Source organism: Hippichthys cyanospilos, chromosome 21 (genome assembly GCF_059441005.1).
Source record: "Hippichthys cyanospilos isolate Australia breed blue-spotted pipefish chromosome 21, RoL_Hcya_1.0, whole genome shotgun sequence".
NCBI lineage: Eukaryota > Metazoa > Chordata > Actinopteri > Syngnathiformes > Syngnathidae > Hippichthys > Hippichthys cyanospilos.
Window position 1 is genome coordinate 6543850 of NC_142389.1, and position 26985 is coordinate 6570834.

Sequence of the window (26985 nt, forward strand, 5' to 3'; positions counted from 1 at the left end):
ATTTTTATTGAGGACCAGGACTTTTTCAATTGCAGATTTATCTTTCTTGGAATTTTCCCATTCAAAAAAAGTATTAAGAATTGAAGTAAAAAGGAACAAAAGCAAAAAAATAAATACATAACTTTTTTGTGGATTTTTATTTATGACTCTAACTTTACCGTTATTATTCTAGATATTTTTCCACCTTCTTTGTCGGACCAAACCAAAAAAATATATATAGTTATTCAGAGAATATGCCCAAATTTGAATTTAAAAAAAGGTACCAAAACGATTAATTATTACAATTTTCATAATTTCATAACCAACTGCTCACAACTAACATTCCAAGCATTTTGACAATTTTAGATCAAAAAAAGGAAACGATCAAAAGAAAATAACTATCGATTAAGGCCTAGTGAATTAGGAACTCTATCGTAAAAAAAAGTTCTGTAAACGAGTAACAGATTTTCAAAATCAATTTTTGATGAAATAATCGATTTGTTGTCGATAATTAGTTGCACCATACCTGTAAATCGTGTTCCCTGGCTAAATCGGGGTTATTATTTACTGTGCCTTCACTTTATAGTGGATTTTCCTTTATGACTATACCTCAGTAATTTTCTTGGATTTTTTTTTGTGGAAAAAAAAAAATCTACTAAAAAATTACCACCTCCACTACATGGATTTTCATTTATGACAATATCTAGTGCAGGTTTACCACAGTATTTTTCTTGATAACAAAAGGAAATATCACTGTATACTTGAATCTCTACTTGGCGGAATTTAGTTACTGTGGGCATTTTTGGGAAGGTAACCCCCGCCATAAATGAGGGAACACTGTATTCTTAGCATAAGAGTCGCACACACACACACACAAACACACACATTCAGCCTCACAGTTTGTGCCTGGGTTTGGTTTCTTCTATTTGGTTTGAGTCGGGTTTGTTTCGCTTTTGGCTTTGTTTTGTTATTTGTTATTTTTGGAAAGCTACATCACACTTTTCCCCACGTCAAAAAAAAAAAAAAAAAAAAAAAATCACAAGATATGAAAATAGGTAGGACATCACCACCCCCCACTCACCCCCACCCCCTCCCTTCCCGCCGCATATCAAGTCATGAGACAAATCCTGAACATCATCATTGACGAAAAACACCATGAGAAGCCAAAGAAAAGAAAAAGAAAAACGTTTTTTTTTTTCCCCCTCTGAGAGTCACTATGAGTCCAGGAAACATCAAAATGAGAAAAAAGGAGGGGGGAGGGGCGTTGTTTGAGTGCATCCAGACAAGAACATCACATTTATAGGGCACACACTCACCACGGGAGACCCCGCCCCCCCCCCCTTCCTGGTTATCCTCTTTGTTCCTATTTGGTTTCGGGGTGTCAGTCACTCACGTTTGCTTCTTTTTGGGTTAACTTTTTGCTTTTTTATGTTTTTGGTTTTCCTGCTCCCAGCGCCCCCCCCCACACACACACACACTTGGGCTTTAACCACCTGCAACTTCTCCTCCTCCTTCATCTTTTTTTTTTGGGGAGGGGGGGGGTTCTTTTGATCTTTGGAGACAAAGTGGAGGGGGGGGGGGGTGGGCAGTGCTTCACCTCCTCTTTTTCAGTTTGGACGTGTGTGTGTTTGCGGTCTCGGGCGAGACGGCGGCTGCCACAGGCCAGGCTTTGGTATCCGAGAGTGACGCTCTGCTGGGGGATGATGAAGATGATGATGGAGATGATGAAGTGTGGAGGCCATTGTCAAAATAAATAAATAAATAAATAAATAAATAAATAAATAAGAAGGATGGGGTTGGCGTTTGCCCGTAGGAAGTGTCCTGGCATGAAAAACTTTGGTTTGAGCAAACTTCCCACTGCTGGTGATGAAGGCGATAAAACTTCCTGATAGACGGATGAAAATGTTTTTTTTTTGTTTTTGTTTTTTTTTTTGGCACAGAAAATATAAGGCAAGCGGATAACAACAACAAGTGGACATTTGATGAATGCATCCAATCAGGGACAGGCGGGTGGGCTTTAGTTCTTAAAAGCGGTCAAAAATTAAGAATTTGATGGGGAAAATATTTGTCCAAAGTGTGTGGCAATAAATCGATTGACATTTCCAGATGATTCAGAATCGGTTTAAAATGTGCTGAAATAAATCTTGTTTAAAATCATTTATAAAGGCAATGAAATTTATAGGTAGCTAAAAAGTTGTAGTTAGGATCCACGTGGAAAAAGACAATCCAAAACTTCATAAACGTACAAAAAAAGACTCGTTTTGTTATTTTGTCTTGCACGCAGTAGTAATATGAAATTATAGATTGAAACAGAAATCATTCATCGAATCCAATCATTTTGAATGAAAGACCGTCTCGAATCAAAAGTTCATTATTAATCAAATTGTAAAGGCGGATCGGAATCTAATCGAATCGTAAAAGAAGATTCCAATTTTTCACGGACAATTAAAACCTTTAAAAACACATTTTCCACTGAAAATAAGCCCAAAACCAAACTAAAAAAAAACAAGAGGTGCTGCATTCAATGAACATAGGAAAACGCAATTGTCCGACTTCCAAAGGCAAGGCAAATGCCGACCAAGTTCAATCTGACGTCAGCAAGTTATTCAGTAAAATATATTAATATTAATATTTTTAATATTTTTTTAAATATAAATATAAATAAGAAAAAAGTTCTGTTCGGGGATCCAAATGTGTTATTACGAACCGGAACAACAAAAATACGTGTCAAAATAATCCATTGTTGTAGTTACATTTGTCTCAAACGCTTTAAACAACTCCTCGAATGAGTGGAAAAAGGCATGTGGAAAAATTATGTCATCAAAGTTAGTAATTGTACGTAAAAATATTTTAGTTATCAAATGAAGTATGGACAAAATTTGAACTTTTTACAACTGATAATGGCAAAAAGTTTAGTATCCCTTTAAAAAAATGTTAGATTTGGTGGTTTTAATTTTTAAAGTAAGTGTTTGGTCTGTTTTATTGCCGCTTCACTTCCATTCTACGAACTTGACTTGCGAATTTGGATTCTTCAATAGGAAAACCAAGGAATTGAAAGCCTGGACTTCCTGAATATTAAGGCCACAAAGGCCAACTAAAAACAACAAGTGGGCGGGGTTTATCTGGGTTTTGCTCTTTGATAGGCTCATAATGACTAATCCTTCTGAAAATTTAAATCTGTTCCTTCTTGGACCAGAATAATCAAAAGTAATTAAGAGTCACTATCATTCCGTTGGCAAAACTTGGGGGAGAGCCCCACCCGTCTGCGCCTCCTGGTGGTGAGAACAAGCGGCGCGTCGGCGAGGTAGAACGTTGGGCACGTAAACGTCACGCTACGTGTCATGACGAGCGATGAGGACGAGAAAAGAATCGAAATCATCCTGAGTGAAATGGGAACGCGTGAAAATGGAGTCGGGGTGTTTCGGAATCGCAATCCCGGACGGAATGCAAACATCTAAAGCTTTTCTCTCCGTTTTTTTTTTTTTTTTGTCTTTTTCTATTTGGTTTTGAGTTTTTGGTATTTGTAGATTTTGGTTTTTGGTGTTGGTGGTGGTCGCCTCCCATCATGCACTTGGTCTACTTCTGGACACTCTTCAGCTTTTTGTTTTTTTTTTGGTTTCGAGTCGCCGCTTCCCCTTCTTTGCCTCTCGCCATCCCTCCCCGTCCTTTGTGTACATTTTTTGGCTTGGGAGGACGTCGGGCGAGGTTGAGAGATGGCTTTGCTTGAAAGGCGGCGTTTTTAAAGCTTCCTGTCGCCGCAGCCCCTTTTTTCTGATAGGCCGTCACTCGGCCATAGCCCCGCCCAGTGGTGGCGGCGAGGCCTCGCTGAAGGAACAGAAGGAGGCGGGGCTGGAGCAGGGCGAGTCTTCGGGGCCTGAGGGCGGGCCCAGTAGGTGGGCGGCACCAGTGGGCGACGACTGGGCGAAGGCCAGCCGGGGGGCGCCCCCTGGCGGGACGCTCGTCGGCCCCACAATGGGCGGGGTCGCCGTCGCCATGGAGATGGAGCCGGTGGCCATAGGCAGGAGGGTCGGGCGGTTCAGGAAGAGAGAAGGGCGCAGCGAGGGGGGCACCCCGCCGGGGCCGGCGCCCAGGATCATGTGACCAGCGCCTGCCTCCATGATTGACAGCTGACCGCCGCTCGCGGCCAGTGCTGAAGGCGGGGAAAGGAGGAAGAAGACGAGAAGGTAGACAGAAAGTAAAGGAAGGAAGGAAGGAAGGAAGGAAGAAAATAAAGAAGGAAAGACGGAAGAGAGGATGAAAGAAGGAATGCAGGAAGGAAGGACAGAAGAAAGGAAAGAACAAACGAAAGAAAGAAGGTAGGAAGGAAGGAAGAAAATAAAGAAGGAAAGACGAAAGAGAGGATGAAAGAAGGAATGCAGGAAGGAAGGACAAAAGGAAGGAAAGAACAAATGAAAGAAAGAAGGTAGGATGAAAGAAGGAAAAAAGACGGAAGAAAGTAAAGATTAAAAATGGAAGAAAGGAACAAAGGACAGAAGGAAGGAAGGAAAAGAAAGAAGGAAGGTAGGACAAAAGTAAAGAAGGATTGAAAGAAGGATGAGGAAAAATTAAAGAAGGAAGGAAAAGAAAGAAGGGAAGAAAGAATGGACAAAAACATGGACATAAAGGGAGGAAGAGAAGTAAAACGATCAGTCATCATGTTCAAAGAACATTAGGAAACATCTGACAGGTGAAAGGAAGAAAAAAAAAAGAAAATGAAGTCAACTTTCTCAACGCCTGAAGCCCACTTTCCATTGGCTACATGCTAACAATGCTAGCCTAGGTTGAGTGAGGCGCAAATCCTCCGCATCATCCCTTTCCTCCATTTGGCTTTCCCTGCAGGAGGTGGCTTCAAAGAGCGGCTCAACGTCCTTTCAGGATGCACTTCTTTAGCCGGTGCCGTGCCCAGCACAATGGATCAAGTCACAATATCACACACTACACACACACACACACAGATCCAGTTTGGCAGACAACTCAATTCCTACTCCCACTCTAGTCAACAACTTTGTGCCATCCTCCGACTCAATTCTTGTCCAGCAGGGGGCAATATACCACCAGCAATAAAACACACGGAGCCAGTCACAATTGAGTGACGGAAAGGTGTAGTAAGGGGATAAAGAATATATTCATTGTTGCATCATTACAATGTACTTTGTTTTGACATTGGAACGTCAAATTTTTTGGGCTACAGGCATCAATTAATCGCTGATTTTTGATTGGTGCAGGGGTTCGGGCCCTAGTCACCATTATATTCTGTATATAAGGACACCCACCTTGCATGGTAGCCAGCGGATTGCTGCCCATGAGCGCCTGGTTCATCCCTGTGCTTACTCCCATCATGGTGGTCCTAAGACAAAAAATTATAATTTTTTCACGTACCCAATTTGTACGGGACACAAACTTCGTGACGGGCTTACCCAGTGTTGAGCCCGTGAGCCCCCAGACCAGAAGGGGCGGGGCTGGCTGTGCTATGAGGGGGCGGGGTCAAAGAAGAGGAAGTAGACCCTGCTGCCATGGAACTGACGGGTGACGGCGACAAAGTGGCAGCTAGAAGGAGGACAAAAAAGAAGGCAAATTAGGAGACGCAGACTGTTGCAATCCGGGAAAATGGTCAGGAAATGAATGCAGATAAGGTTGCGGTTTTGGCGTCCAAGAGTTAGAGTTTTGCATTCCAGAAAATTCAGCCATACTTAATTACTTACTTATTAAACATAATAATTGTAGCAGTTGAAAATATGAATGCAGTTCACTTGTTTGCCTTGAGATGGTGCTGGTGTATTGGTGATGAGTGCAGAGAGACACTTTTTAGGACGTTTAATTTGTATGCTTATGTTTAGCATTACCAGTTATCAAGGAATCACAAGTCCACAGGTGGAATAATATTTATCTTTTGGATTATTTTGAGAACGTAAGATTATTTAAGTTTAGTTTGGGGTTATGCAAAGTGCTTTCTTTGTGATATCATTGCCAAGGTAAGTGCTAACGGCGTGCTAATAACGCAAATGTCAGCCGCGACAGCCCAAAGTGGAACATTACATGCGAGTTTTTATGTGAATATGTACAATGTTAGCCGTATAGCTAATGTCAATTTTATGTTTGTATTGTCTCGTTTGTTTCCTGGACGCCAAGAAATAGACATGGGCCTGTTTCGTCCTTTGAAATAACTTGGATGTCGTGTGTGACATGTTGGGCTGCAGGAAATGGACATGTTGTTGTTTTGGCGTAGCGTCTAATAAAGCGTAATGTTTTTGCAGACTGTCATCTGCCGGCTGATTACGGAGAAGAGGCGACAGTGGAAAATCACCAAAGAGTCTTATGTGTCACTCACAAGACAATCAATGTTGACTCACGCTCAGAGAAGTCATCGGGCCTCTTCAAGCATTTCATCAAATCACACAAAGACACTGTCACATTTTTCATCTCGCAGACGGGCTTGTGTGGACTCGGCTTTAATAACAACGCACAGACGTGAATCACCGCTCGCCAGAGGAGGGGGCCGGAGTCATATAAATTGACCCCACTCAAGTCGCCAATTTTTCTTGGAGACTAAAACTGAAGCTAGATTTTACTGGTGTATATTAGGGATTGACCGATTATCAGCCGGGTCGATTATCTGGGCCGAAATTGTTGCATGTCGGCATCGGAAATTTTAATCTTACGCCTGATAAACTTCGTCATTGTGCCTCTGATTATGCACTTCTTTGACTAACCCTAACATTCGCTCAATATTGTCTAATAAGCTTGAGCTTGAGTTCCTTTTTCGCCATAAGCCTCCAGTTGCATACCAAAAGGTGAGTTTTATTCCTTAATGTTCGAATCAAGTGCTTATAGTGCACCTTAGCCTTAGTGTATGCTTGTGTATGATGTCATGTTGAGACACGTTAGTTAGTAGCGTCGGCTAACTATGTTAAATGTTAGAATAACTGTTATAAAGGTTATCCCATATTTGTTTTTGCAACATGTACAGTATATTGGTAGACATGGATATTTTCTGTCCGTGAAGAATGTGTGAGGAGACGACACATCTCCAAGGGCAGAACAGCACAGGGTCGGTCTTTGTATTCCTGATTAAGATGATGAGCTGATTGTTTGCATTGTTACCAGAGTTCTCCCCCAACCCATTAGGGCAGCAATGACTTTTGTACCTAGGGAGCAACCAAACTGAATGAATGAGGAGTGGAAAGGATGTGTGACCAGACCAGAAGGAGATCTGAAAAGTCAGGTTCCTGTTCGCTCTCCTCGCAAGAAAAAACCTAGTTGTCTTCCTTCCTGTTTGTTGTTTATCTAATGTTCTCGGTTGCTTGAACCAAACATTAATGGTGATTCACCTCTAGGTCATCTTGACTTAATTTTCTTTTGCACCCCCCGTCCACACACACTCATTTTTTGCTCACCTGTTGTGCTGAGGCTGCTGCTGCCCTGAGACACACCTGGACTGGATATCTGCCGTAAAAGAGAAGAAAGTGGTGAGAAAAAAAAGTAGCCAAAGGAGATGGGCAGTACGTACCATGTGTGGGCTGTAGCTGGGGGCTTTGTGCGTGACAGCGGGCGAAGTCTGGCCGGGCAGCGGCGGCGTGCTGCTGCTGCTGGGGTTGATGCGCTTCTCCTTCTGCCGCCGGTTGCAGAACCACACGCGGATCACCTCCTTTTCCATGTTGAGCTGCTCAGCCATCAGCAGGATCTCCTCCGAGGTAGGCTTCTGGTTCTAAACGCCCCGAGACGCTAAGCCAACCGGGACGGTGGAATGTGACGCGACGCGACGACGCGCAATCTTACGGCGCTGAAGTTGCGCTCGAGTGCGACGCGAACGTTGGTCTCGATGCTGGTGCGCTTCTTCCGGCGTCGGCCCGCCAGGCCCTCCAAGCCCAGCAAGGGGGAGGAGATGGAGGAGGGGCTGGGCAGCATGCTGTCCACTGCCATGGTCTCTGAGCATACACACGAGACAAAATCAGATACATCATCAAGGAGAAACTAGATTCAGGAGCTGAATTTTCGAAAAATTTCAAAATTTTGTTTTTGGAGACCTTTGTGGTGGCTGAAATTAGCCAGAAAAATTCCATCTTCACAGTAAAAAAGGCAGACTTTTGCTTTGTTTTAAGGATTGGCTTATTGAGACTTTTGTGTGGGTCTATTCATCACAGACAAGCATACCAAATTTCATGTTTGAAAGTGAAACTAGATTCTGGGGCTGAATTTTTGATACATCTCGTTTTAAAAGAGACCTTTGAAGTGGCTGAAATTAGCCAAAAATACCTACTTAACATCTACTCGTGCTTGACATGCCCACCAAAAGCTCTAAATTGAGGTGATGTGATCAAGTATTTACCTGCGTCCCCGAGCCACTTCTCCAGCAGAGGCTTGAGTTTGCACATGTTCTTGAAGCTCAGGTTGAGGGCCTCAAAGCGCGAGATGGTGGTCTGGCTGAAGTCGTTGCCGTACAGTTTGCCCATGGCCACGCCCACATCTCCCTGGCGAGTACATACAAAAACACGGTATCAGAATATCAGACTCAAAGCCACAGTGGGCTTAAGGTTGTACCTGGGTGAATCCCAGCTTGATACGGCGCTGCTTGAAGGTGCGGGCAAACTGTTCCAACTCTTCAAGATCGCTGGGCTCCTCTCCCAGATGGCCGCCATGGGCCCCGGGAGTCAAGGCAGAGTTGAGGGAGGACACCATGGCACTGCCGGAACCGGACGAGGAACCCACCACCGCCGACGCGCTGCTGACGCCCGTGGACGCTACTGGGGTGCTAACATCGCTGCTCTTCTCTCTCTGATGGAAGAAACACATGCAACAATATGCTCGCTGACCTCACAAGGATACTCTAAAAACAATTGACTGGAACATACCCCAACGTGTCAAAAATGGACAAATGTGTGCTTTTGGGTTATCATTTCTCCTGAAAAGTTGGGTTAAATAAACGAGCCACAAAATATTGGATTGTTTTGATCAGAACAACCTATTCTTTGACAATCTTAAAACAGTTGGGTCAAAAACAATCCAATTATGGGACAAAAAAAATGAAGACCTGAAACTTGTTCCTCCTTCATAAAGTCGCAACATGACGGCAATACTTTTATCCTAAACAGTTGCTTTACCATGACGAAGTGAAGCGCCTCACTCTAACTTCAACATAGTTTCAACAAGAAAAAAAACAACCAAATATTTGGTAAATTTGTCTCAACTTTCTGGGTCATTTTGTGAAAGAAAACTTTATATATATATAGATATCTATATTTTTTACAGACATACTGGGCTTGTTATTTTTTTTAACTAAACTGTTTTAGTGTGAATTCTCCAAAAAATGTTGGGTCAAAAATAACCCGAGTATGGGTCAAACCAAAATCTGGATAAATTTGACCTAACTTTCTGGGTTGTTTCGGACACAAAAATACAATATTTGAAGTAGACTAATACAAAACGACCCATTTGGGTTGGGTCAAATTGATCCAAATATTGCGTTGGTCCTTTTTCGACCCATAATTGGGTTATTTTTGACCAAACAATTTTTAGAATGTTTTAAGTTGCTGCACTTAATTGTTGCCTGTTTAGGTCATGAAATGAATCAACAAATGCCATTTTGAAATGAATTTACATGATGAACCTATAAAATATGCTTACTGATTTTACTTGTGCACTCAAAAAACAAAAACAAAAACAACAACAACCTCAGATTGACCAGTATTAGAGTCAATTTGATCCAACAATTGGCCATTGTAGTCAAATTAGAATCAAATTGACCCAAGTGGCGGTCCCTTTTTAACCAATTATTGGGTTGCTTTTGACCCACTCTTTTGAGAGTGAAGGCCAAACTGCACAAGTTGACAAAAGCGTGAACAAGAATATCAAATAAGTGCTAAGTGGGTTTTCCATATATGTGTGGATGCAAAGAGCGTGGTGGCACGGTCAGGCTTAAAGTGACGTATGAATGCGCCGGCACACGTCGGCGGAGACATGCCGCATGTTTCCAATCTGCCGCTTAGAGTGGCGCTTATGCACGCAGGCGGAGAATGTAAATGAGCGTGGCGTCGCGCCGCTTCATGTTAGGCCGCATCAAATGGGCCATCCTGGCGGCTGAATTCCTGATGCGACCCCAACAACTATTCCCATGATCTGGCTGTTGTGCATGCATGATGGCCGCATAGGGATTCACGGCCAAACGTGTTAAAATTCTGAGGAACTCCGGCTTGAAAAGGAATAAGGATCCAGCATTTGGAAAGAGCAAGCAGACAAACTTTATAATCGATTTGAATGTGGGTCATTCTGAGCACAGCCATATCCCCATTTATCAGGGGTGTGCACAGTTTTGCAACCATATTATCTCAGTAGTTCCTTTTTTCAGTTGTACAAGTTATGAGCCACATAGAAAAAAAAAGGAAACAGCCAATTTGCGGATTTGGAAAGTGGAAAAACAATCAAACAAACAAAACAAATCATCCCTCTTTTCTTATTTCGCCGATCAAAATGAAATTTGGTGGACATGTGTACAATAACAAAACGCAAAAAAACGTCTCAAGGACCCAAGCATGAATTTGAACAGGAAGTTGGCCATTTTGGTTGGAAGCAGCCATTTTGCAGATTTGGAAAGTGAAAAACAATCAAACAAACAAAAAAATCAGCTCCTCTCACCAATTTAAATTCGGTGGATGTGTCAAATATAACAAATTACGCAAAAAAGTCTTGGGGACGCAGGTCCATATCTGAAGAGGACGTGAGTCGATTGATGGAAAGTAGCCATTTGAGGGCAAATTTCAAGGCTCCTACGTTGACCAAATCTCCCAACAAGCATAAGTAATTTATTTCTGAAAGGAAGCTGCTCACCTGCGCCTGGAGGCCCAAACGGGGCGCAGTGGTCAACAGTCCCGCCGAGCTTTGCTGAGGTAGCTGGATAAGATTTGGTGTAGATAGCAAAGCTGGGATGGGGGAAAAGACAAAAACCACTGAGTGAAGGCGCGATGGTTCCTTTTGTTACGAACTTTTCTGCGGGCTGGTACCTTGCTGCTGCTGCTGCTGAGCGTGGGGCGGCGGCTGGGACAGGAGGAACTGGGCCGGGGACTGGAGCGGGTGGCCCGGCATGAGAACCAGCTGCTGGAGCTGGAGCAGCTGCTGGATGTCCTGCAAGATATGGGAGCGGGTCTTTACCACGAGCTCCTCCATCGTGTTGGGACGCTGCCGCCGGTACCTGCGCCGTTAGCTGGATTGGCTGAGAGAGGGCCAGCTGAGGAGGAGGGGGAGGAGCTTGGACAGTCACTTCCTGTTTGCTGGCTTGCTGCTGCTGAGATGTTTGGTTCTGGTGTTGCTGTTGCTGCTGTTGTTGGTGGTGGTGGTGCTGGGCGGCGGCGTGAGCGGCGTGCGCAGCGTTAGATTGCTGGACGGCGGCGGCCAGTAGCTGAGCTTGGGCCTGCTGCAAGAGAAGCTGCTGCTGGGCCGGCAGCAGGGCCGCCAGCTGCCAAGAGAAAATACCGTCAATTTATTTGTTTTCTACGATCAAAAATTTTCTGGTTTGATAGACTCTTCCCATTTGTTTATTAACTCATTCGGGGACAAAAAATTTGTCTCTGTAAGAAAAAGCAATTAATTTGATTTCTAGTTCTGACTTTCACTTTTTGATTACATTTTTCCTCTCCAAATTTGATTTCTGATTTTGACTTCAACAAAAATGACGTCCAATTTTAACAGCCTTTCCTCTTCACTTTTTTCCCACAAATGTTCCCTTTTAATTAGCGAAAAAAACAACAACTTTTGTTTATTGATTTTCCCACTTTTTAAATGCGTGGGCTTTTTTTCCCCACAAAACATTAATTACTAATTTGGTGAATGGTGTTGCAGGTGTATACGCACGGCCACCTCACCCCGGCCAGTTGACTGCCGGCCAGCATCAGCTGCGTGTGGTGGTGCTGCGCTTGCGCCTGCTGATGCTGCTGAGATGGCGGGACGCCGCTGCGGCTCATCTCACAACTCTCTTCCGCCTTCACCTGACAAACAAAAAACACAATTGTCTCACACAAACACACACCCGTCCTATATATATATATATATATATATATATATATATATATATATATATATATATATATATATTTATCACACACCTTGCTGGCTGGTGTAGGCGAGAGGTTGAACGGGCTGCTTTCCATCGGCTGCAACTTGGGGATGCAAAAAGAAATAGATTAATATTTAAAAATATTAACACAACTGGCATTTCCTTGTATCTGATTTTTTTGTAATCACTAAACAACAAATAAACAACAATAACTGGTGTGTAAACTTATTAAAATTTTCAATACACCGATGAGAAATAAAATTTGATAAGCTTATTCAATTAATGAAATATTTGATAGTAATAATAATTTCTAAAAATATTCAAATGTGACAGTTGTATTTGTAAAATTCCATTTTTAAAGGTTAAAATTTATTAATTTTTCATCTATATATGTTTTCTAATGGCATATAAGAATCATCACTCAATATCACCACAAATCACCACTCAATAAACATCACTAAATAGACGATTGGTAGGTTAACCAGGAAAAAAAATCCCTTTGAAACAAAATAAAAATAAAAATAAAACATCATCAGATTATTCAATTTATTCAACAATCATATTTAAAAATACTCAATAATAACAGCCTGAAGAAGTAATAAGTATATAAATGGTGATGACGATTTTTAAAAAATAACTTTCAAAGCACCATTGAGGGAAAACAAAACGTGATGTAGGCATTGTATTTTGCATCATTAGAAAGCAAGCTTGCAGTTTTATTCCATTTAAAAACAATGAATTATTATGATTATTTACAGCAATCAACAAAACAGATCTGTCTAATAAAAAACATTTTAAGACTAACCTGCTCGTCTGGACTGTTTCTGTCTAAGTCTGGAACACAAGAAAAGATGTGAAATGACAAAAGATATGAAACAGGAAAAGCAGAGTTAACAGCAGTGGTTGGTACCTGAACCATCGCCGGGATAGTCCGGCCCGGCCTTCTCCTCCTCTGCTTTGGACATCCTGATATCTGAACGGAAACACACATTAAAAAAAATAAAATACATGTATAATACGGAAGAAGAGATGGGCATAAAAAGAAGAACAAACAAAACAAGAATCTGAAATTGTGCGTGACTTCATTTCTGCATGACTTTTTTTTTAGGGACTCGAGTGCTAAGTTGGCTTTTTTTCTTGCATTTCTGTATCTTAACGTAATCTGTGATATTTTCTCATTTAAAATATTTAATATACAACAATATTGTTTGAAAAATTACAAAAATAATCGTCGTGTGCGAAAGCGACTGCTGCAGTTGCAAAAATGTGCCAAAAGATGGCAGCACCCTCCGGCACAAATGGAGACCACTACACCGGCCGGACACATCATTAGGTACACTATTCATTCATATTCAATACCAAAGCTGGAGCAACAATTGCATAAGAGCAAAATATTACAAACAGGACTTAAAGACGAAGTCATACTACATATTTTCGTTACAATAACATGCTCCATGCAACTCCACTAGACTAAACCCACTATGATGATAAATATTTTGTTTGCTGAATGAAATGAATTAGGCATCAAAATCCACCACTTGTTTTGATCCATCTCAGCGGCCATTTTGTCACTTGCTGTCGACTGAAAATGACATCATACTTACCCAGGGGTTCAGCTTGTCACATGAGGTGAGCCGTGGTTGGTCATTACCTGAGCAATTGCCATGTCATTTTCAGTCGACAGCGAGTGACGGATGAAAACAATTGTATTTTGCTACTTGAGTCACAAAATAAATGTCAAATCTAGCATCAGGTTACGATACTGCTGAGAGGTGAGGACCAAATCCAGGATTTTACTGTCTTAGGGGATTTTTTTTTATGGACCCCACAAGTTCAGACCTCTTTTTGGGAGTCAAGACCTGCTTTTATGGAAACGGTTTGAATAGGATTTTGGTTGGGGTTATGGTAAGGAACTGCATTATGTCAATGTAATGTCCCCACTACAACATAAAAAAAAAGAGTGTGTATGAGTGTGTAATGGGACGGCTGGAGGGGTCCTAAAGTGGCCCCTGGATGTCACCCCTCTTCTTTTGTTGCCTGCCTCAGTTACGCCTGTCAGGGGCCCGTAACAGACGGCGCGTGGGTTCGTTTGTGTGTGTAATGTGTATGTGTGTGTGTGTGTGGTTTGGCGTGTGGAGGTCAGAGTTCAGGCACATGGTAGCGGCCGTGTCCCACTTCCACACACACACTCAAGCTGTTTGCTGCCTGCCTTCTCCACCTGTCCCCTGTCACATTGAGTCAAAACACATACACACACATACGTTTGTACGGCTATACAGTACTTGTGGGGACATACAGTATACTGAAATAATGCACTTCATAGCCCCTTACTCTATCCTTAACCATCAGAAATTAATGCCTAAACCTAACTACAACCCTAACTAAGTTATTTTGAAACTTCTTAAACCTTCGGTTTATTTTTTGGGTCAAACTGACCCGTTTGAAAGCTAAAGTAAATGATGCCATTTTTCTGTACCTGTGCTTTGCTAATGTATAATTTAAAAAAAAAGGCATTTGTATGAATTTAGATTCTTTTAAAAATGTTGCTACTTCTTTTGGTGGATAAGCAAAACCTGGGTCAGAATGACCCAAGAAAAAATACTTCTGTTTCTGAGGTGAAAAGTAAGGAATCAGAAAATGTGTTGGTTAACAAATTACACCCCAAAATTTTCTAAAGTTACGCATGACCTCGGGTCAAATTGACACAGGATGTTGTTAATATTTCAGAGAAACAAACCCAACACACAGGTAAAAGTGAAACATTGCCTTTGTTACTGTAAGAGTGGGTTTCCACACAAAAATAACTTTGGGATTTGGATAACACACCTTCGGGTCATTTTGACCCAGAGAAATTTTTGACACTTTTGGATAATTAAACACATTTCCAGGTCATATTGACCCAGAGACCTTATAATTGGATAACTGTATACACTTTTCGGACATGTTTGGGTGACTAAATACGACCCGGGTCAAAGTGACCCGAGAACATTATTGCTGTTCCTTGCAAACAAACGTAATAAGAGGGTTAACTGAACCGTTGAGGCGCACTTCTAACTGGTTCTGGCTACTTTATCCCGGTCAGGCCTGGGCTGGACACAACTACACACACACACAAAAGCAGTGGTTGCTAGGCAACAACAGGAAAGATCATTGTGAATGTGTATGTGTGCACACGTGTGTGTGTGTTGATCATTAAGGATAAGCATGTTTGCTAGCGCAGCATGCTAACACGTAGAGGTGCAACTCACACACATTCTCACAAAAAATCATAAACAGTAGATACACAAACACATCCATAGGCACATACACATTCGTGCACACATCTCACAAACGCACACTCATGCAAAAGCACACACTTGCACAAACCAAAAATACAAATACACACACACACACACTGAGCCACAAACAAGCACACCCTTCTAAACAAGCACATGTGCAAGCAAACCCACACATACACACACATGCTTACAAATATGAACACATACACATACACAACAAAACACAACTCACAAAAACAAACAAAATACACACACAAATGCATGCACATTTAGAAACAAACACATTAAAAATCACACAAACACACACTTACCGACCTGCACAGAATAAACCACACAGCCACACAGACACTTGAACACCCATACACAGCCTTATAAACAAACACATAAGCAAGCAAAACCACACAAAAAACATGCATGCATATTTACAAATGGAAACACACTTACAAAATCACCACCACACACACAGATGCACAGACTAAAGCACACAAGAACACACACGCACATTTGCGCACACATCCATACACAACCACACTAAAACATGTACAAAACACTAACAGAAAAACGCACACATTAAATCACACAAATACAAACACATCCTTTCAAAAACAAAAATACACACACTAAACCATGTGCACATTACAAATGAATACACACATGTACAAAACCACACAAATACAAAACACACTTAACTACACAAACACAAAATTGCAAACATACATGGACACTTACATATACTGTACAAATACAAACACAAAAAACATCCAAATACAAAAACAAAATACACACACACTAAATCACTTAATAAAAAGCACACACATTTATAAATGGGACACACATACAAACACACATCCACAAACCACGGGCATGTTTACAAATACACACATATACTAAGCCAAATACACACAACTATACAAATGCAAACAAATACACACACAATCCCAAAAATTCACACGGACAAAATAAACACGCACCAAACATGCAGCTTTTCAATTGGAAACACACACATACACATTCCAACATGAACATACACACAAAATAAAAACACACTCTTCACACACACATACACACACACACACAGGAGGTTTTAAGACTTCCTGTAAAAGTGTCTACAGGCAGGACAGTTTTCAAGGTTTAGTGCACGGACACACACGCGGTGTCCCAGGAGTGTTTATTATATCCGATGCGGCGGCTGTTTCTCGCACCACATATTTCTGCGCCGATCGATCCCTCGGACTCCCGACAAGACAATAATGGCAGCGCCTTTCCGTGGCCATTATTAGCGGCCTTCCCGAAGGAGGGCGGCGGCAACAAAAGGCAAAAGCGTCTTCAAACTTCCCCTGCGCCGCCCAAGATAATGGCGGCTCGGACACAAGATGGCCGCCGGACAGGTCGGACGACGTTTATCGTGACCATTTGGGTGTTTTTTTCATCCGACACAATAAAAGAAATCCCAAATTTTCATATTTTTCCCCATATTTTCGCATGGAACCGTGTAGCAAATTGCGGCTAGCAAGCTAACATCGTTTATGCTAATGTTCGTTTATGAATTTCTGGGTCACAAAAATGTAACCAGTTGAGCAGTGTAAAAAACACAAACTTGTTCACTGCCACTGACCACAAAGGACAGCAGAAAGCTGGTGGTGAATGAGTTAAATATAAAATAAATTTCATTGGGAGTTCGGATATTGATATTGTCTGATATCAGGTTAAAAAAACACTATTGGATTATATTGGGTATACATTCAAAATCTCCTTTATTTACACTCAAAAAGCAGCCCATTTGTAATATTTTTTTCATTTCTAAGAGTCTTGTTTTGTTTTTATTGACTTCATTAGCATTATTTATGATATTGGCCAGGTATCAACAAAGCAAAAACAACAACATATAGCAATCTAGATTCAAATTTCCTATATTAACACTCAAATACAAGCAGTCAATTTTTTAACGTCTATTTTAATTGGCTTTGTTAGTGATACAGTGTTATAATAACAGACTGATATCAGCCCCAAAAAATGTTTGAGTATAAAAACAAAAAATAATTTTTGCTGATATTGTATGGGATTGATATCGGTATCAGACGCTCGGTATTGCTGCAATATCGGTATTGTATCGGAAATGAAAAAAAATATATATATATATATATATATACATATATATATATATATATATATATATATATATACATATATATATATATATATATATATATATATATATATATATATATATATATATATATATATATATATGTGTGTGTGTACATAAAACAAGTATTTTTTATTTTTTATTTCTTAAAAAAAAATCTGGTTGTTGTGTGAACAGTCATTAGGGAAATTATCAAAATATCTAGACAAAATAAATGAACAAGAATAAAATATACACAACTGAATGGTGAAAAAGGCAGTCGGCCTTGCAACATTAACGTTCCTGTCGACTTGCGGGCCCATTGATTGGCGAGGCCTTAAATTGTCCGCCAATTAACGGCGGCTCTCGTCTGACCCTTCCGTCTGGTGTCCATCTCCCGCTCGCTTAATATCCCCCCCGCCTCCTGGCCCGGTTGCGTTTAAACGGCTGGCTGACATCGCCAGGATGCGATCCTTGCTCCGAAGCGTCACCCCCTGCTTAAATCACGCCTATGAATTATTGAGCGTATTTATTCAAACAGCATTAATTATAAAATAGCGGCAGGAGGAAGGAAGGACGGTCAGGAGGTAAAGCCAAGGTGGAGGTGGGGGCTACTTGGAAAAGGGGGGGTGCGTGTGTGAAGGGGGGGTAGGAAATTGGTGTGGCTAGCGGAACAGAACACCCCCCAACCAAACACCCTCCTTCCCGGCTCTGCTTTGTATTCCGCCGAGATGACAGGGGGAAGCTTTATTGCTCTGAGTCGGTATCGATCGGGGCCCCGCCAAAGGGGGAGTCGCACCCGCGCGCGTGCCGGGCCCTTTTGCAGGCCCCGCCGTCCAAGCGCTTTGATATCGCTTGTCCGCAAACGCTGTCAACGCTTGAAGAAATGATAAAACAGCGGCGCGGTGGTCTAGTGGTTAGTCAGACCGCTTTGCAATTTATTTATTTATTTTGCATATCCTCCTGAGACCCAGCCTATTCATTTCTGTCCGCCGTTGAGGCCATTTTGTCTCAGCAAAATGAACTGCATCCCAACGAAACACCGTGATATCCTCTGTCGAGGACAACAGGACTTTGTAGGCTTAAACATAAAAACTCAAAAGAAAAGTCCTGACTGGCGACTGGCACATGAGCACTATTCTCTAAACAACACACAGATGCGGGGTGGAGGGGACTGTAATTTGCTTTTTATAGAAATAGTTGTTAATTAAAGGCCAACTAGAAAAAAACAGTCATACTGATTAGTGGGCGGGGCTAAGACGTGTATGAATTGGGAATTATTTTGGACACATTTGACCTTTTTGGGTGGGTGCTAAAGTTTCCACAGCTAGTAATATTAATCATTTCATCCCAGCGGACATATTTTAACTTTTTTATTTTTCTTATTTATTTACTTTCAATCCTAGGTACTTATTCATATTTATTCATTTCAATTTTTTTTCAACTGTTAAATGAGCTTCTAAAAATGGTTGATATTAAATGAAGTACAAAATAAATGGAATACTTTAGATAATTAGGGATTAAAGTAATTGATTACTTAAGTAAGTACATCAGTTACAACACTAAGTACTCAAATAATTTATATATATATATATATATATATATATATATATATATATATATATATATATATATATATACATACATACATACACACGTCACAAACCTTTATCCAAGATCCTATTCATTTTATACATAATTTTTATGTTTTTAACACTGTACTAATACTACAGTATATTTTTAAAACTCTTGTTGAATGCAACCATTGATTGTTCCACAACGACTAGCCACAGGGCTCAAATCATGAGAAAAAAGTTGTGGTTTATAGTCCGAAAAACATGATAATTTTTGGGTACTAAAGTCTGAAGGGAATGTATTACTTAAGGTACTTAAGTAAACAATTACTTTAGTTGACTAAGTACTAATGTAGTTAGTTGCTTTGGTGCCAGAGGTAATCGATTACTTGAAGTCTCACCAAGCACACATGAGCAAAAGCAGTATCATAAATTAAATACCTACACACACACACACACACACACACACACACACACACACAGACACGCACCTGTGCGGCTGACCCTAATCCGGTGGGAGCGAGCGTGACAAGGGAGGGATCAGGCACGCCAAGGGGCACTTTCCAAAATTGGGGGATATGAGACGGGAGGATTTAAGGGTGCAGGGGTCCGAAGTGTGGCCTCGGGATGGAGGGATGACAGGAAGCCCGCACACACACACACATTTGTGCAGTTCACAGGATGGCCTATATTCAATGCTAAAGCACACCATGCAAAAAAAATAAAAATAAAAAAACACCCTTTATATATATTTTCTGTTCTAGCCCTTCCTCTAAAAAATAAAAAAAACAAAAGGATCGAGACAAAAAACTCAATAGTAGTGTGCTTTATAAAAATGTCCACAAAATATTACAAAAAAAAAATAGTCGCTCATCACAGAAGATAAAGACTATATGCCGGTGAGTATTGCTGTCTGTCAAGCTGAGTTGCTTCATCGTTTGTGTCAAGATAGCTACTGTTTAAAGAGTTGGAAATGTGGCGGCCGCATTGTCACTATTCGTTAGCCCGTCTATGACATTTCCCATTATGTGTTAGCATTGTCCTAGCAGAGGCATTTTTATTGTTGCAGAAGACTGACACCATTTTAAAGCTGTTAATATTTTTTTGTAATGCCATTGATTTTTGTTCATATTTTTTCATAAACATAGCACTCTGTATTGTGAGGCAATTAACCATTTTTCGAAATCAAATTGGATTAAAAAAATAATAAATCCCATCTTTTTTATTACTGGTTATCAATGGCATTATGATTAATTAAACAAAGATTTGTTTAAATTAAAAAGACGTCAAAAACAGTTGAAATTATAAAAGTTCAACACTCAATTTAAAAAAAAAATCTTATATACATACATTGATAAAAATGTAATTAGAATCAATTAAACACATTTTTAAATATAATGTAAAGTTATTTGAAAAAACGTATTAAATGAATAAATAAAACATATTTAAAAAAATGAATGTAGAAGTAGTAGTAGAATATAGTTCAGCAACAAACTACTTAATTAGATGAACAAATAAGACACATGCAGTATGAAAAAATAAATAAAAAAATAAAAAAGTAAAAAAAGAGGCCAGCAAAATGAAGGTAACATATACTCTTGAGAATGTGAATGCTCAGTGGGCCATAAGTGTGTCGGACACAGTTGAAAAGCTGCGCTTACTTCCAAATGCAATCAAAGCATTGGACACACACATACACACACGCACGCACGCACGCACACACGAAAGGTAATTGCAAGCTCATAGGAAGAATCCATGTGTGCCATTGTATGGATGACACGGGTTGGGGGCAGATGACAATAACGAGCAATTTAATGCAACTCCGTCTCTTGATGCTTGATAGTGTGTGTGTGTGTGTGTGTACGTGTGTGAGTGTGTAACCAGCAGGGGACAACACAACATTCGCAACGCTTACATCCTGCATGGCACACTGTGTCTTTATCACCCGGGCCGTAATCACCGCCTTTATTCTAGTGTGTGTGTCTCTGCGTGTGTGTGTGTGTGTGTGTGTGTGTGTGTGTGTGTGTGTGTGTAGGGTTCACAAACACAGCGGCTGGCTGACCTAGCGCCATTTCACACTAGTGACCAGTACAAATTAGATAAGGGTCCATTCTCTTTGCGCTGGCACACTTTTATACACACAGACAAAAACACAATTTGGACTAGTTCGTTATATGTACTAGTATACACACAGATGCTACACAACGACCTCAAAATGACTAAACGGTAGCAGCAGGGGTCATCACAGGAAAAGTGACCCAGATGGTTGACAACACAACTACACACTAATATATATATATATATATATATATATATATATATATATATATATATATATATATATATATATAATTATACAAACACATATATAAATATTTACACACCACGGGCACGAAACTGACTCATAGTTACAAGCTGATTTTTTTCCTTTGAAATTGCAGGATTCTGTCCAGACGTTCTGTCAAGCAATTAAATTTTCAATAGTTATTTGCATTTTTCAATAAATGTTTTCTTAAGTTTGTAATACCTCAAAATCTTGGAATAAACATATAAAATTATCTAATAAAAAAAAAAATATCTTGACAAAAGATGATTTGGATTCAGTTTTAAGGCCGAGTTTTGACGAGAAAGAGGAATGACTTGGTTCGATTCGGTGAGATTCCGATTAGAGTCGATAAGGGATGGCTCAGTTTGAGATTTGTTTTTCAGGAGCTTCCCAAAATGGCAAGTTTGTCCAGACGTTAGCAATATATGGTAAAAACGCCATTTTCAACATACAAGTGGACACACAATTATTATAATAAGATTTTGGGAAAAATATGAAATTCCTCAAAACGTGACTTTCATCGAGGTTTTAGCCTGACGCCAGTCATATAGATTATACAGTATATCACATATTTTAGTTGGGCAACAGCGACCTGGTAACCTTTGAAACACAAACAAGATGCTAAAGCTAGCATGGCGTTAGCACGCGATATTTGTCCTGCGATGTGTGGACTCACAGCGCTGTTTACATGAGTTGTCAGGGGCGGACATAGCGATATCTCACGCTAATCGATAAGTGAGGGAACCAGTACTGGGGAGTGGGGGGGCGAGAAAAAAAACGGTAAGGAAAGCAGGTTATCTCCTGTCATTAACAGAGGGATTCCCGTATGACGAGGGGGGTGGGGTGGGGAAAGACCAGCAGCGCTCATTGAGAAAAACAGCGTGTTTGGCAAGAAGAGAAAGCAGACAATTATCTCTATTGATTAAAGGCAGCCAGCCAGCACGGCCAAGACGGAAAACTACGGCCCGATCAATAGAGACGGAAGAGGAGGAGGCGGCGGCCGAGCCCAAGGAAACTCAGCCGAGACGTCAGGACTTTTGGCCCCGAGACCGAGTTTAGTCCATCCTTTAATTATGAAAGCACTCATTTTACCATGATTTCGCGTTTATGGTGTTAGCCTAATACAGGGATGTCCAAATGTTTTCGTTAGTGGGGCCGAAAAAAATCGAAGCGACACTTTAACCCCTAAGGGGAAATTTTTACCCAACTCTGGCTTTTGGATGTTGCTGTGTGATATAAAAGGAAAAGCATAAAAAAAACATTAGGAGGCTAAAATATTGCATAGATTGTCAAAAAAAGACAACTTTCAATATGCCAAACTGCTGTCCCCTCTAAATCCCAGCAAATGGGAGGTTGAGCGGCATAGGTGTCAAACTTAACCCATGTCAGGTTCATTTACTGCCATTTAAAATTGAAAATATTGTCAATTTTTGACCTATTGAAAACCTAATGTTTTATCATGCATTTCCCCCGATTTTTGCATGAATCCTTTCAACGGCAACTCACTAACGGGACGCAATAGAATTTTTGTGTTGACAACTTATGACATTTGCAAGCCTTTCGAACGACTTTGATGATTAGCTTAGCCTGGACTACTATAAGGCAAAAGTCTTCAAAAGTCATAATCCTCTAATTATTACATAATAAATATTCCTACTTCAATTTAATAAAAATATAACTTTACAGCATATTTACTTTTGCTATTATCAGGTATTTACAATTTTGTACTACATAAAGGGGGCGTAACCCTCCCCCAACTTTTTTTTTTTTTTATATGTATGGATAGGGCTGAAAAATCCTATTTTTATAAGCGAGTATCTGAAGATTTTCCCTGGCAGCCCAGTTTCAAATGGATTTTTGACATCTATAGCCGTCAATGGCAATGAACGAGTTAAGTAGACGTTTGATGCTTCACATAGATGCGTTGGCGCCGTGTCTCCTTGGCCAGGGGTCAGCTGATGGCGGTTGGAGGTGTCGCGGTGAGCAGGATGGAGAATTGTAGGTCTGAGGCGAAATGGCACTTAAAGGCCTCTCAAGCTCACGCCGGCTTTATTGATGCTTTGGACGGACGCCAGATTGGGAGCGCCGATTGCCGCCTTGATGACACGTAACAGCCCGACGAGCTTCTTGCTTCAAGACTGGCTGACACTTGACTCTTTTTACCTGGCAAACTTTTTTTTTTCTTTTTAATAAATGCTCGAGGGGTCTACAAAAGACTGGTTGCCATCAATGTCAGGGATACATGTTGCATTTTAGAAAAATGGATAGATGGATGTTAACCCATTCACTGCCAGCCTAGTTCATTTAGCGTCAATGGTAGCAAATATATGTGTGTGTGTATATATATATATATATATATATATATACACACACACATATATATATATGTGTATATATATATATATATATATATATATATATATATATATATATATATATATATATATATATATATATATATATATATATATATACACTGTATATATATATATATATATATATATATATATATATATTATATGTGTTAACACAATAAGACATTACAGCAGGAGACAAATATTTGTGGGACGGATTGAAAAGACGAGGACTTTATATTCTTTTTTGCCTAAAGTATCGTTAACTAGTATCGGAATCCTACACTGGTCGGATACCAAGTATCAATTTTGGACCATTGGTGGATGCTACGGTTACTATTTAACAAAACTTAAGAAAAAGCTGACATCAGTAGGTCCTCCCAGACACCAGGCGGCGCTAAAATGAGACAAATAATCAGCCAAAAAGGTAAACTATTTGACATTCTATTAAGTAAAATTTTATGTTTCAAAAGCAATAAAGATATCAGTACTAAGTATCGGTGAGAACTTAAAGAGTGAATAGGTCATATAATAGTTTGTATTGCTTATATAGTAGTTAAAATGATATTTTAATACTTAAAATGATTGATTAATTTGGTACTTGGTACCAAACTAAGCAATAGCATTTATTGCTTTAGAATGAGGATTTTTTTTTTTCACGCTTGTAACAGTGTCTACCATCAAACCTGTTTATTACCTTTTTTTAAAAAGCGTTGCAAGTCATGTTGAAATGCATTTATAGCATATGCCACGGGCCGCAAAAAATGTGGATGACAGGCCACAAATGGCCCGCGGGCCGTAGTTTGGACACTTGGCTATAAAACATGTAGGACTATAAAATCCGAAGCACTGTTGTAAATGCATCAAAAGCATGTGAATGTTGTGGTATTGTATACAAATACAAACACACAGACACACACACACACACAGGCTGCATATGAGCACATAGTAAGCAGTCACACATAGTTAGCAGTCTCATTCACATTGTGGCTCAATGTCTGGATTATTTTTTTTTTTTCCCAGCTGACTGTGGCATGTTACTACACACATGAACAAAGCAACATAAACACACAAACGATGGCCAGAAGAATACAAGTCTACATGCAAAATGATTTCGTCCAACGTGTAGATACCAAGTTACCTCAAAATGCTAATTTGTATCCATAAAAAGTAAAATTTGCAACAGTTTAGGACATTGACGACTTTTGTTTTTTGTTTCCTAGAAAGAAGAAATCGGGCACACAATTTTTGTCTTGAGTTGCAAAATTTCAGATATTAGTGCTAGGTGTGGGGCCTGTGAACAACAAGCCACTCTTTGATGACGGCCAAAATATAAAAACAAAAAGAACAACGCGTATATTTAACCAAACCAAACAAATTTTATCTGCTGAAAGTCTGCTAGCTTAATGCTAACACACGCTACAAAACTAGTATCAATATCGTGGTAATTATAAACCTGGAGAAAAACTTTTATTTGAACAAAAGTGACAGCAGCCCATACATGAATATATTCTTTATCCTCAAATCTATGTGCAGCATGTCTATGTATTACAGTGGCATGGGATCATTGTAATTGGTGGCCACGATATAGCATTCATTGCTAAAAACTAGCTTTGGATAACACATTATAGCTACAGATGAGCTAAAACGTAAATACACACTGCTCACGTCATGTCCACATGTGACATTATGGTACAAGCTTATGGTTAGCCAAAGGCAGCATTAGCAGTGGGCTGAGGGCCGCGTGGAAGCCTTTGCATTTCAATGCCGGGCGCAGCTTCCATTATTTATGACGCTTTACACCTCAAAACCAGCGCAGCCCCCTCTCGCTAGCTTGGTCACTACCTGCATAGATGCATCCCTCGCTCGCTCTCTCACTGAGCTAGCTACCCGCCTTATCACCGTGGCAACCGGCATCACAAACACTGTAAAACTTCTGCAAACTAAACAACATGTTCTATAATGGGGGTAATGAATTAACATTGGTTGGAAAAAGTAATATATATATATATATATATATATATATATATATATATATATATATATATATATATATGATTTTTGACTAATCAGAAAATTTTCCATGATTAACTGCGATTACTCCCATTTTTTCAAAATTATTTACTTTTTTTGAATTTATGCAAAATATCAAGTAAAAAATATGTTTCAAAGACCATTGTAATAGCTTGGGAGAATTTTCTTACAATTTTTGATATGATTGCGTTTGAATATCAGGATGATTTGAGATTTGTTTTCCAGCGGACCCCAAAAACGGAATGCAATGAATCGCTGCGCATCGTCCACACGCGCCAGCAATTCGAGTGTAAAAAGAAACTAATGCAATCAAGGCGGAAGGCCAGAAGGGACGCGGGTAAGATTTATGACTCTGTAGGATGCGTAAGAATCTCCATTCCGAGAATTAGACGCTGGCTGACCCCGGCCCCCGTTTGCAACAATAGTTTGGTGCCGGCGTCCCGACATCTGCCAGACATGAAGTCAAACGCTGCTCCATTGGTGAAATGATGGCGCTTGGAAAATGACAATGGAAGATGGGGGCTAATATCCATCAGGACGTCCATCTGCGGACAAAAGCCTGCTGCCACCACGCTGGCCGAAAGCTCTGCTGCCGGTCAGACTTAATGAACCTTACCCACAAATACACACACACACGCGCGCGCACATGCACCGTGCCCATCCCCCCCTCCCCTCTCCAATCCAGCTCTACCTTGGCCCGCAGTGGCCGTGTCACTGCTAATATTGACGACACCCTCCTTCCTCACGCACACACTAACGCGCCAACACACACGCGCGCGCGCTCTCACGCAGGCGCCCCCCCGCACGCACGCTCGAGCTGGCCGGCAACCGCTGTTGTCCACATCTCACCTCATCCATAGTAGACAGTATTGATTTTCAGCACAGAAAATAAAAAAGGCCATGAATTTTAATGCCTCACTGTCTGTCTGTCTGTCTAACTTGGTGTGTACGTGCACATATGTGTGTGTGTGTGTGTGTACGCTCCCTATCCTTTCACAGTCAACTCTTTCTTCTTTGAGCCATCACGGCGTCCGTCCATCCTTCCTACCTCACTTGGATTCTGTCCTGCTTATCTAGGCTATCTTTCTGCACCCCCCACAACACGCCCCCTTTTTTTTCTGGACCTCTCTCATTTTCTCCCAAGGGAAGAATAGGAATATGGAGGTGATGTGTGCTGATATGTTTTAGTTAAAAGGTAGGAGAGGAAAGCGAAACGAATATGAAAAGTACACCCATTAACTCATTCAATCCCAAAGGCGTGTTTTTACGTTT

At 40.5% G+C, this 26985-nt stretch overlaps 1 protein-coding gene across 1 annotated transcript in view; it reads right to left on the reverse strand.

Annotated features, from left to right (window-relative positions):
- Positions 1-2835: 2835 nt before the first annotated feature.
- LOC148406377 (uncharacterized) overlaps positions 2836-26985 on the reverse strand; it is a 43191-nt gene continuing 19041 nt past the window's right edge. Inside the window, exons 2-16 of the mRNA XM_088404993.1 lie at positions 12933-12995; positions 12828-12856; positions 12072-12125; positions 11832-11954; positions 11162-11425; positions 10974-11094; positions 10801-10892; positions 8518-8751; positions 8306-8447; positions 7756-7904; positions 7487-7684; positions 7374-7422; positions 5397-5526; positions 5253-5326; positions 2836-4129 (exon numbers count right to left, since the gene is read on the reverse strand). Coding sequence (XP_088261119.1) covers positions 3762-4129; positions 5253-5326; positions 5397-5526; positions 7374-7422; positions 7487-7684; positions 7756-7904; positions 8306-8447; positions 8518-8751; positions 10801-10892; positions 10974-11094; positions 11162-11425; positions 11832-11954; positions 12072-12125; positions 12828-12856; positions 12933-12995 — 2090 coding nt within the window. The 3' untranslated portion in view covers positions 2836-3761. The remainder of the gene's footprint in view (positions 4130-5252; positions 5327-5396; positions 5527-7373; positions 7423-7486; positions 7685-7755; positions 7905-8305; positions 8448-8517; positions 8752-10800; positions 10893-10973; positions 11095-11161; positions 11426-11831; positions 11955-12071; positions 12126-12827; positions 12857-12932; positions 12996-26985) is intronic.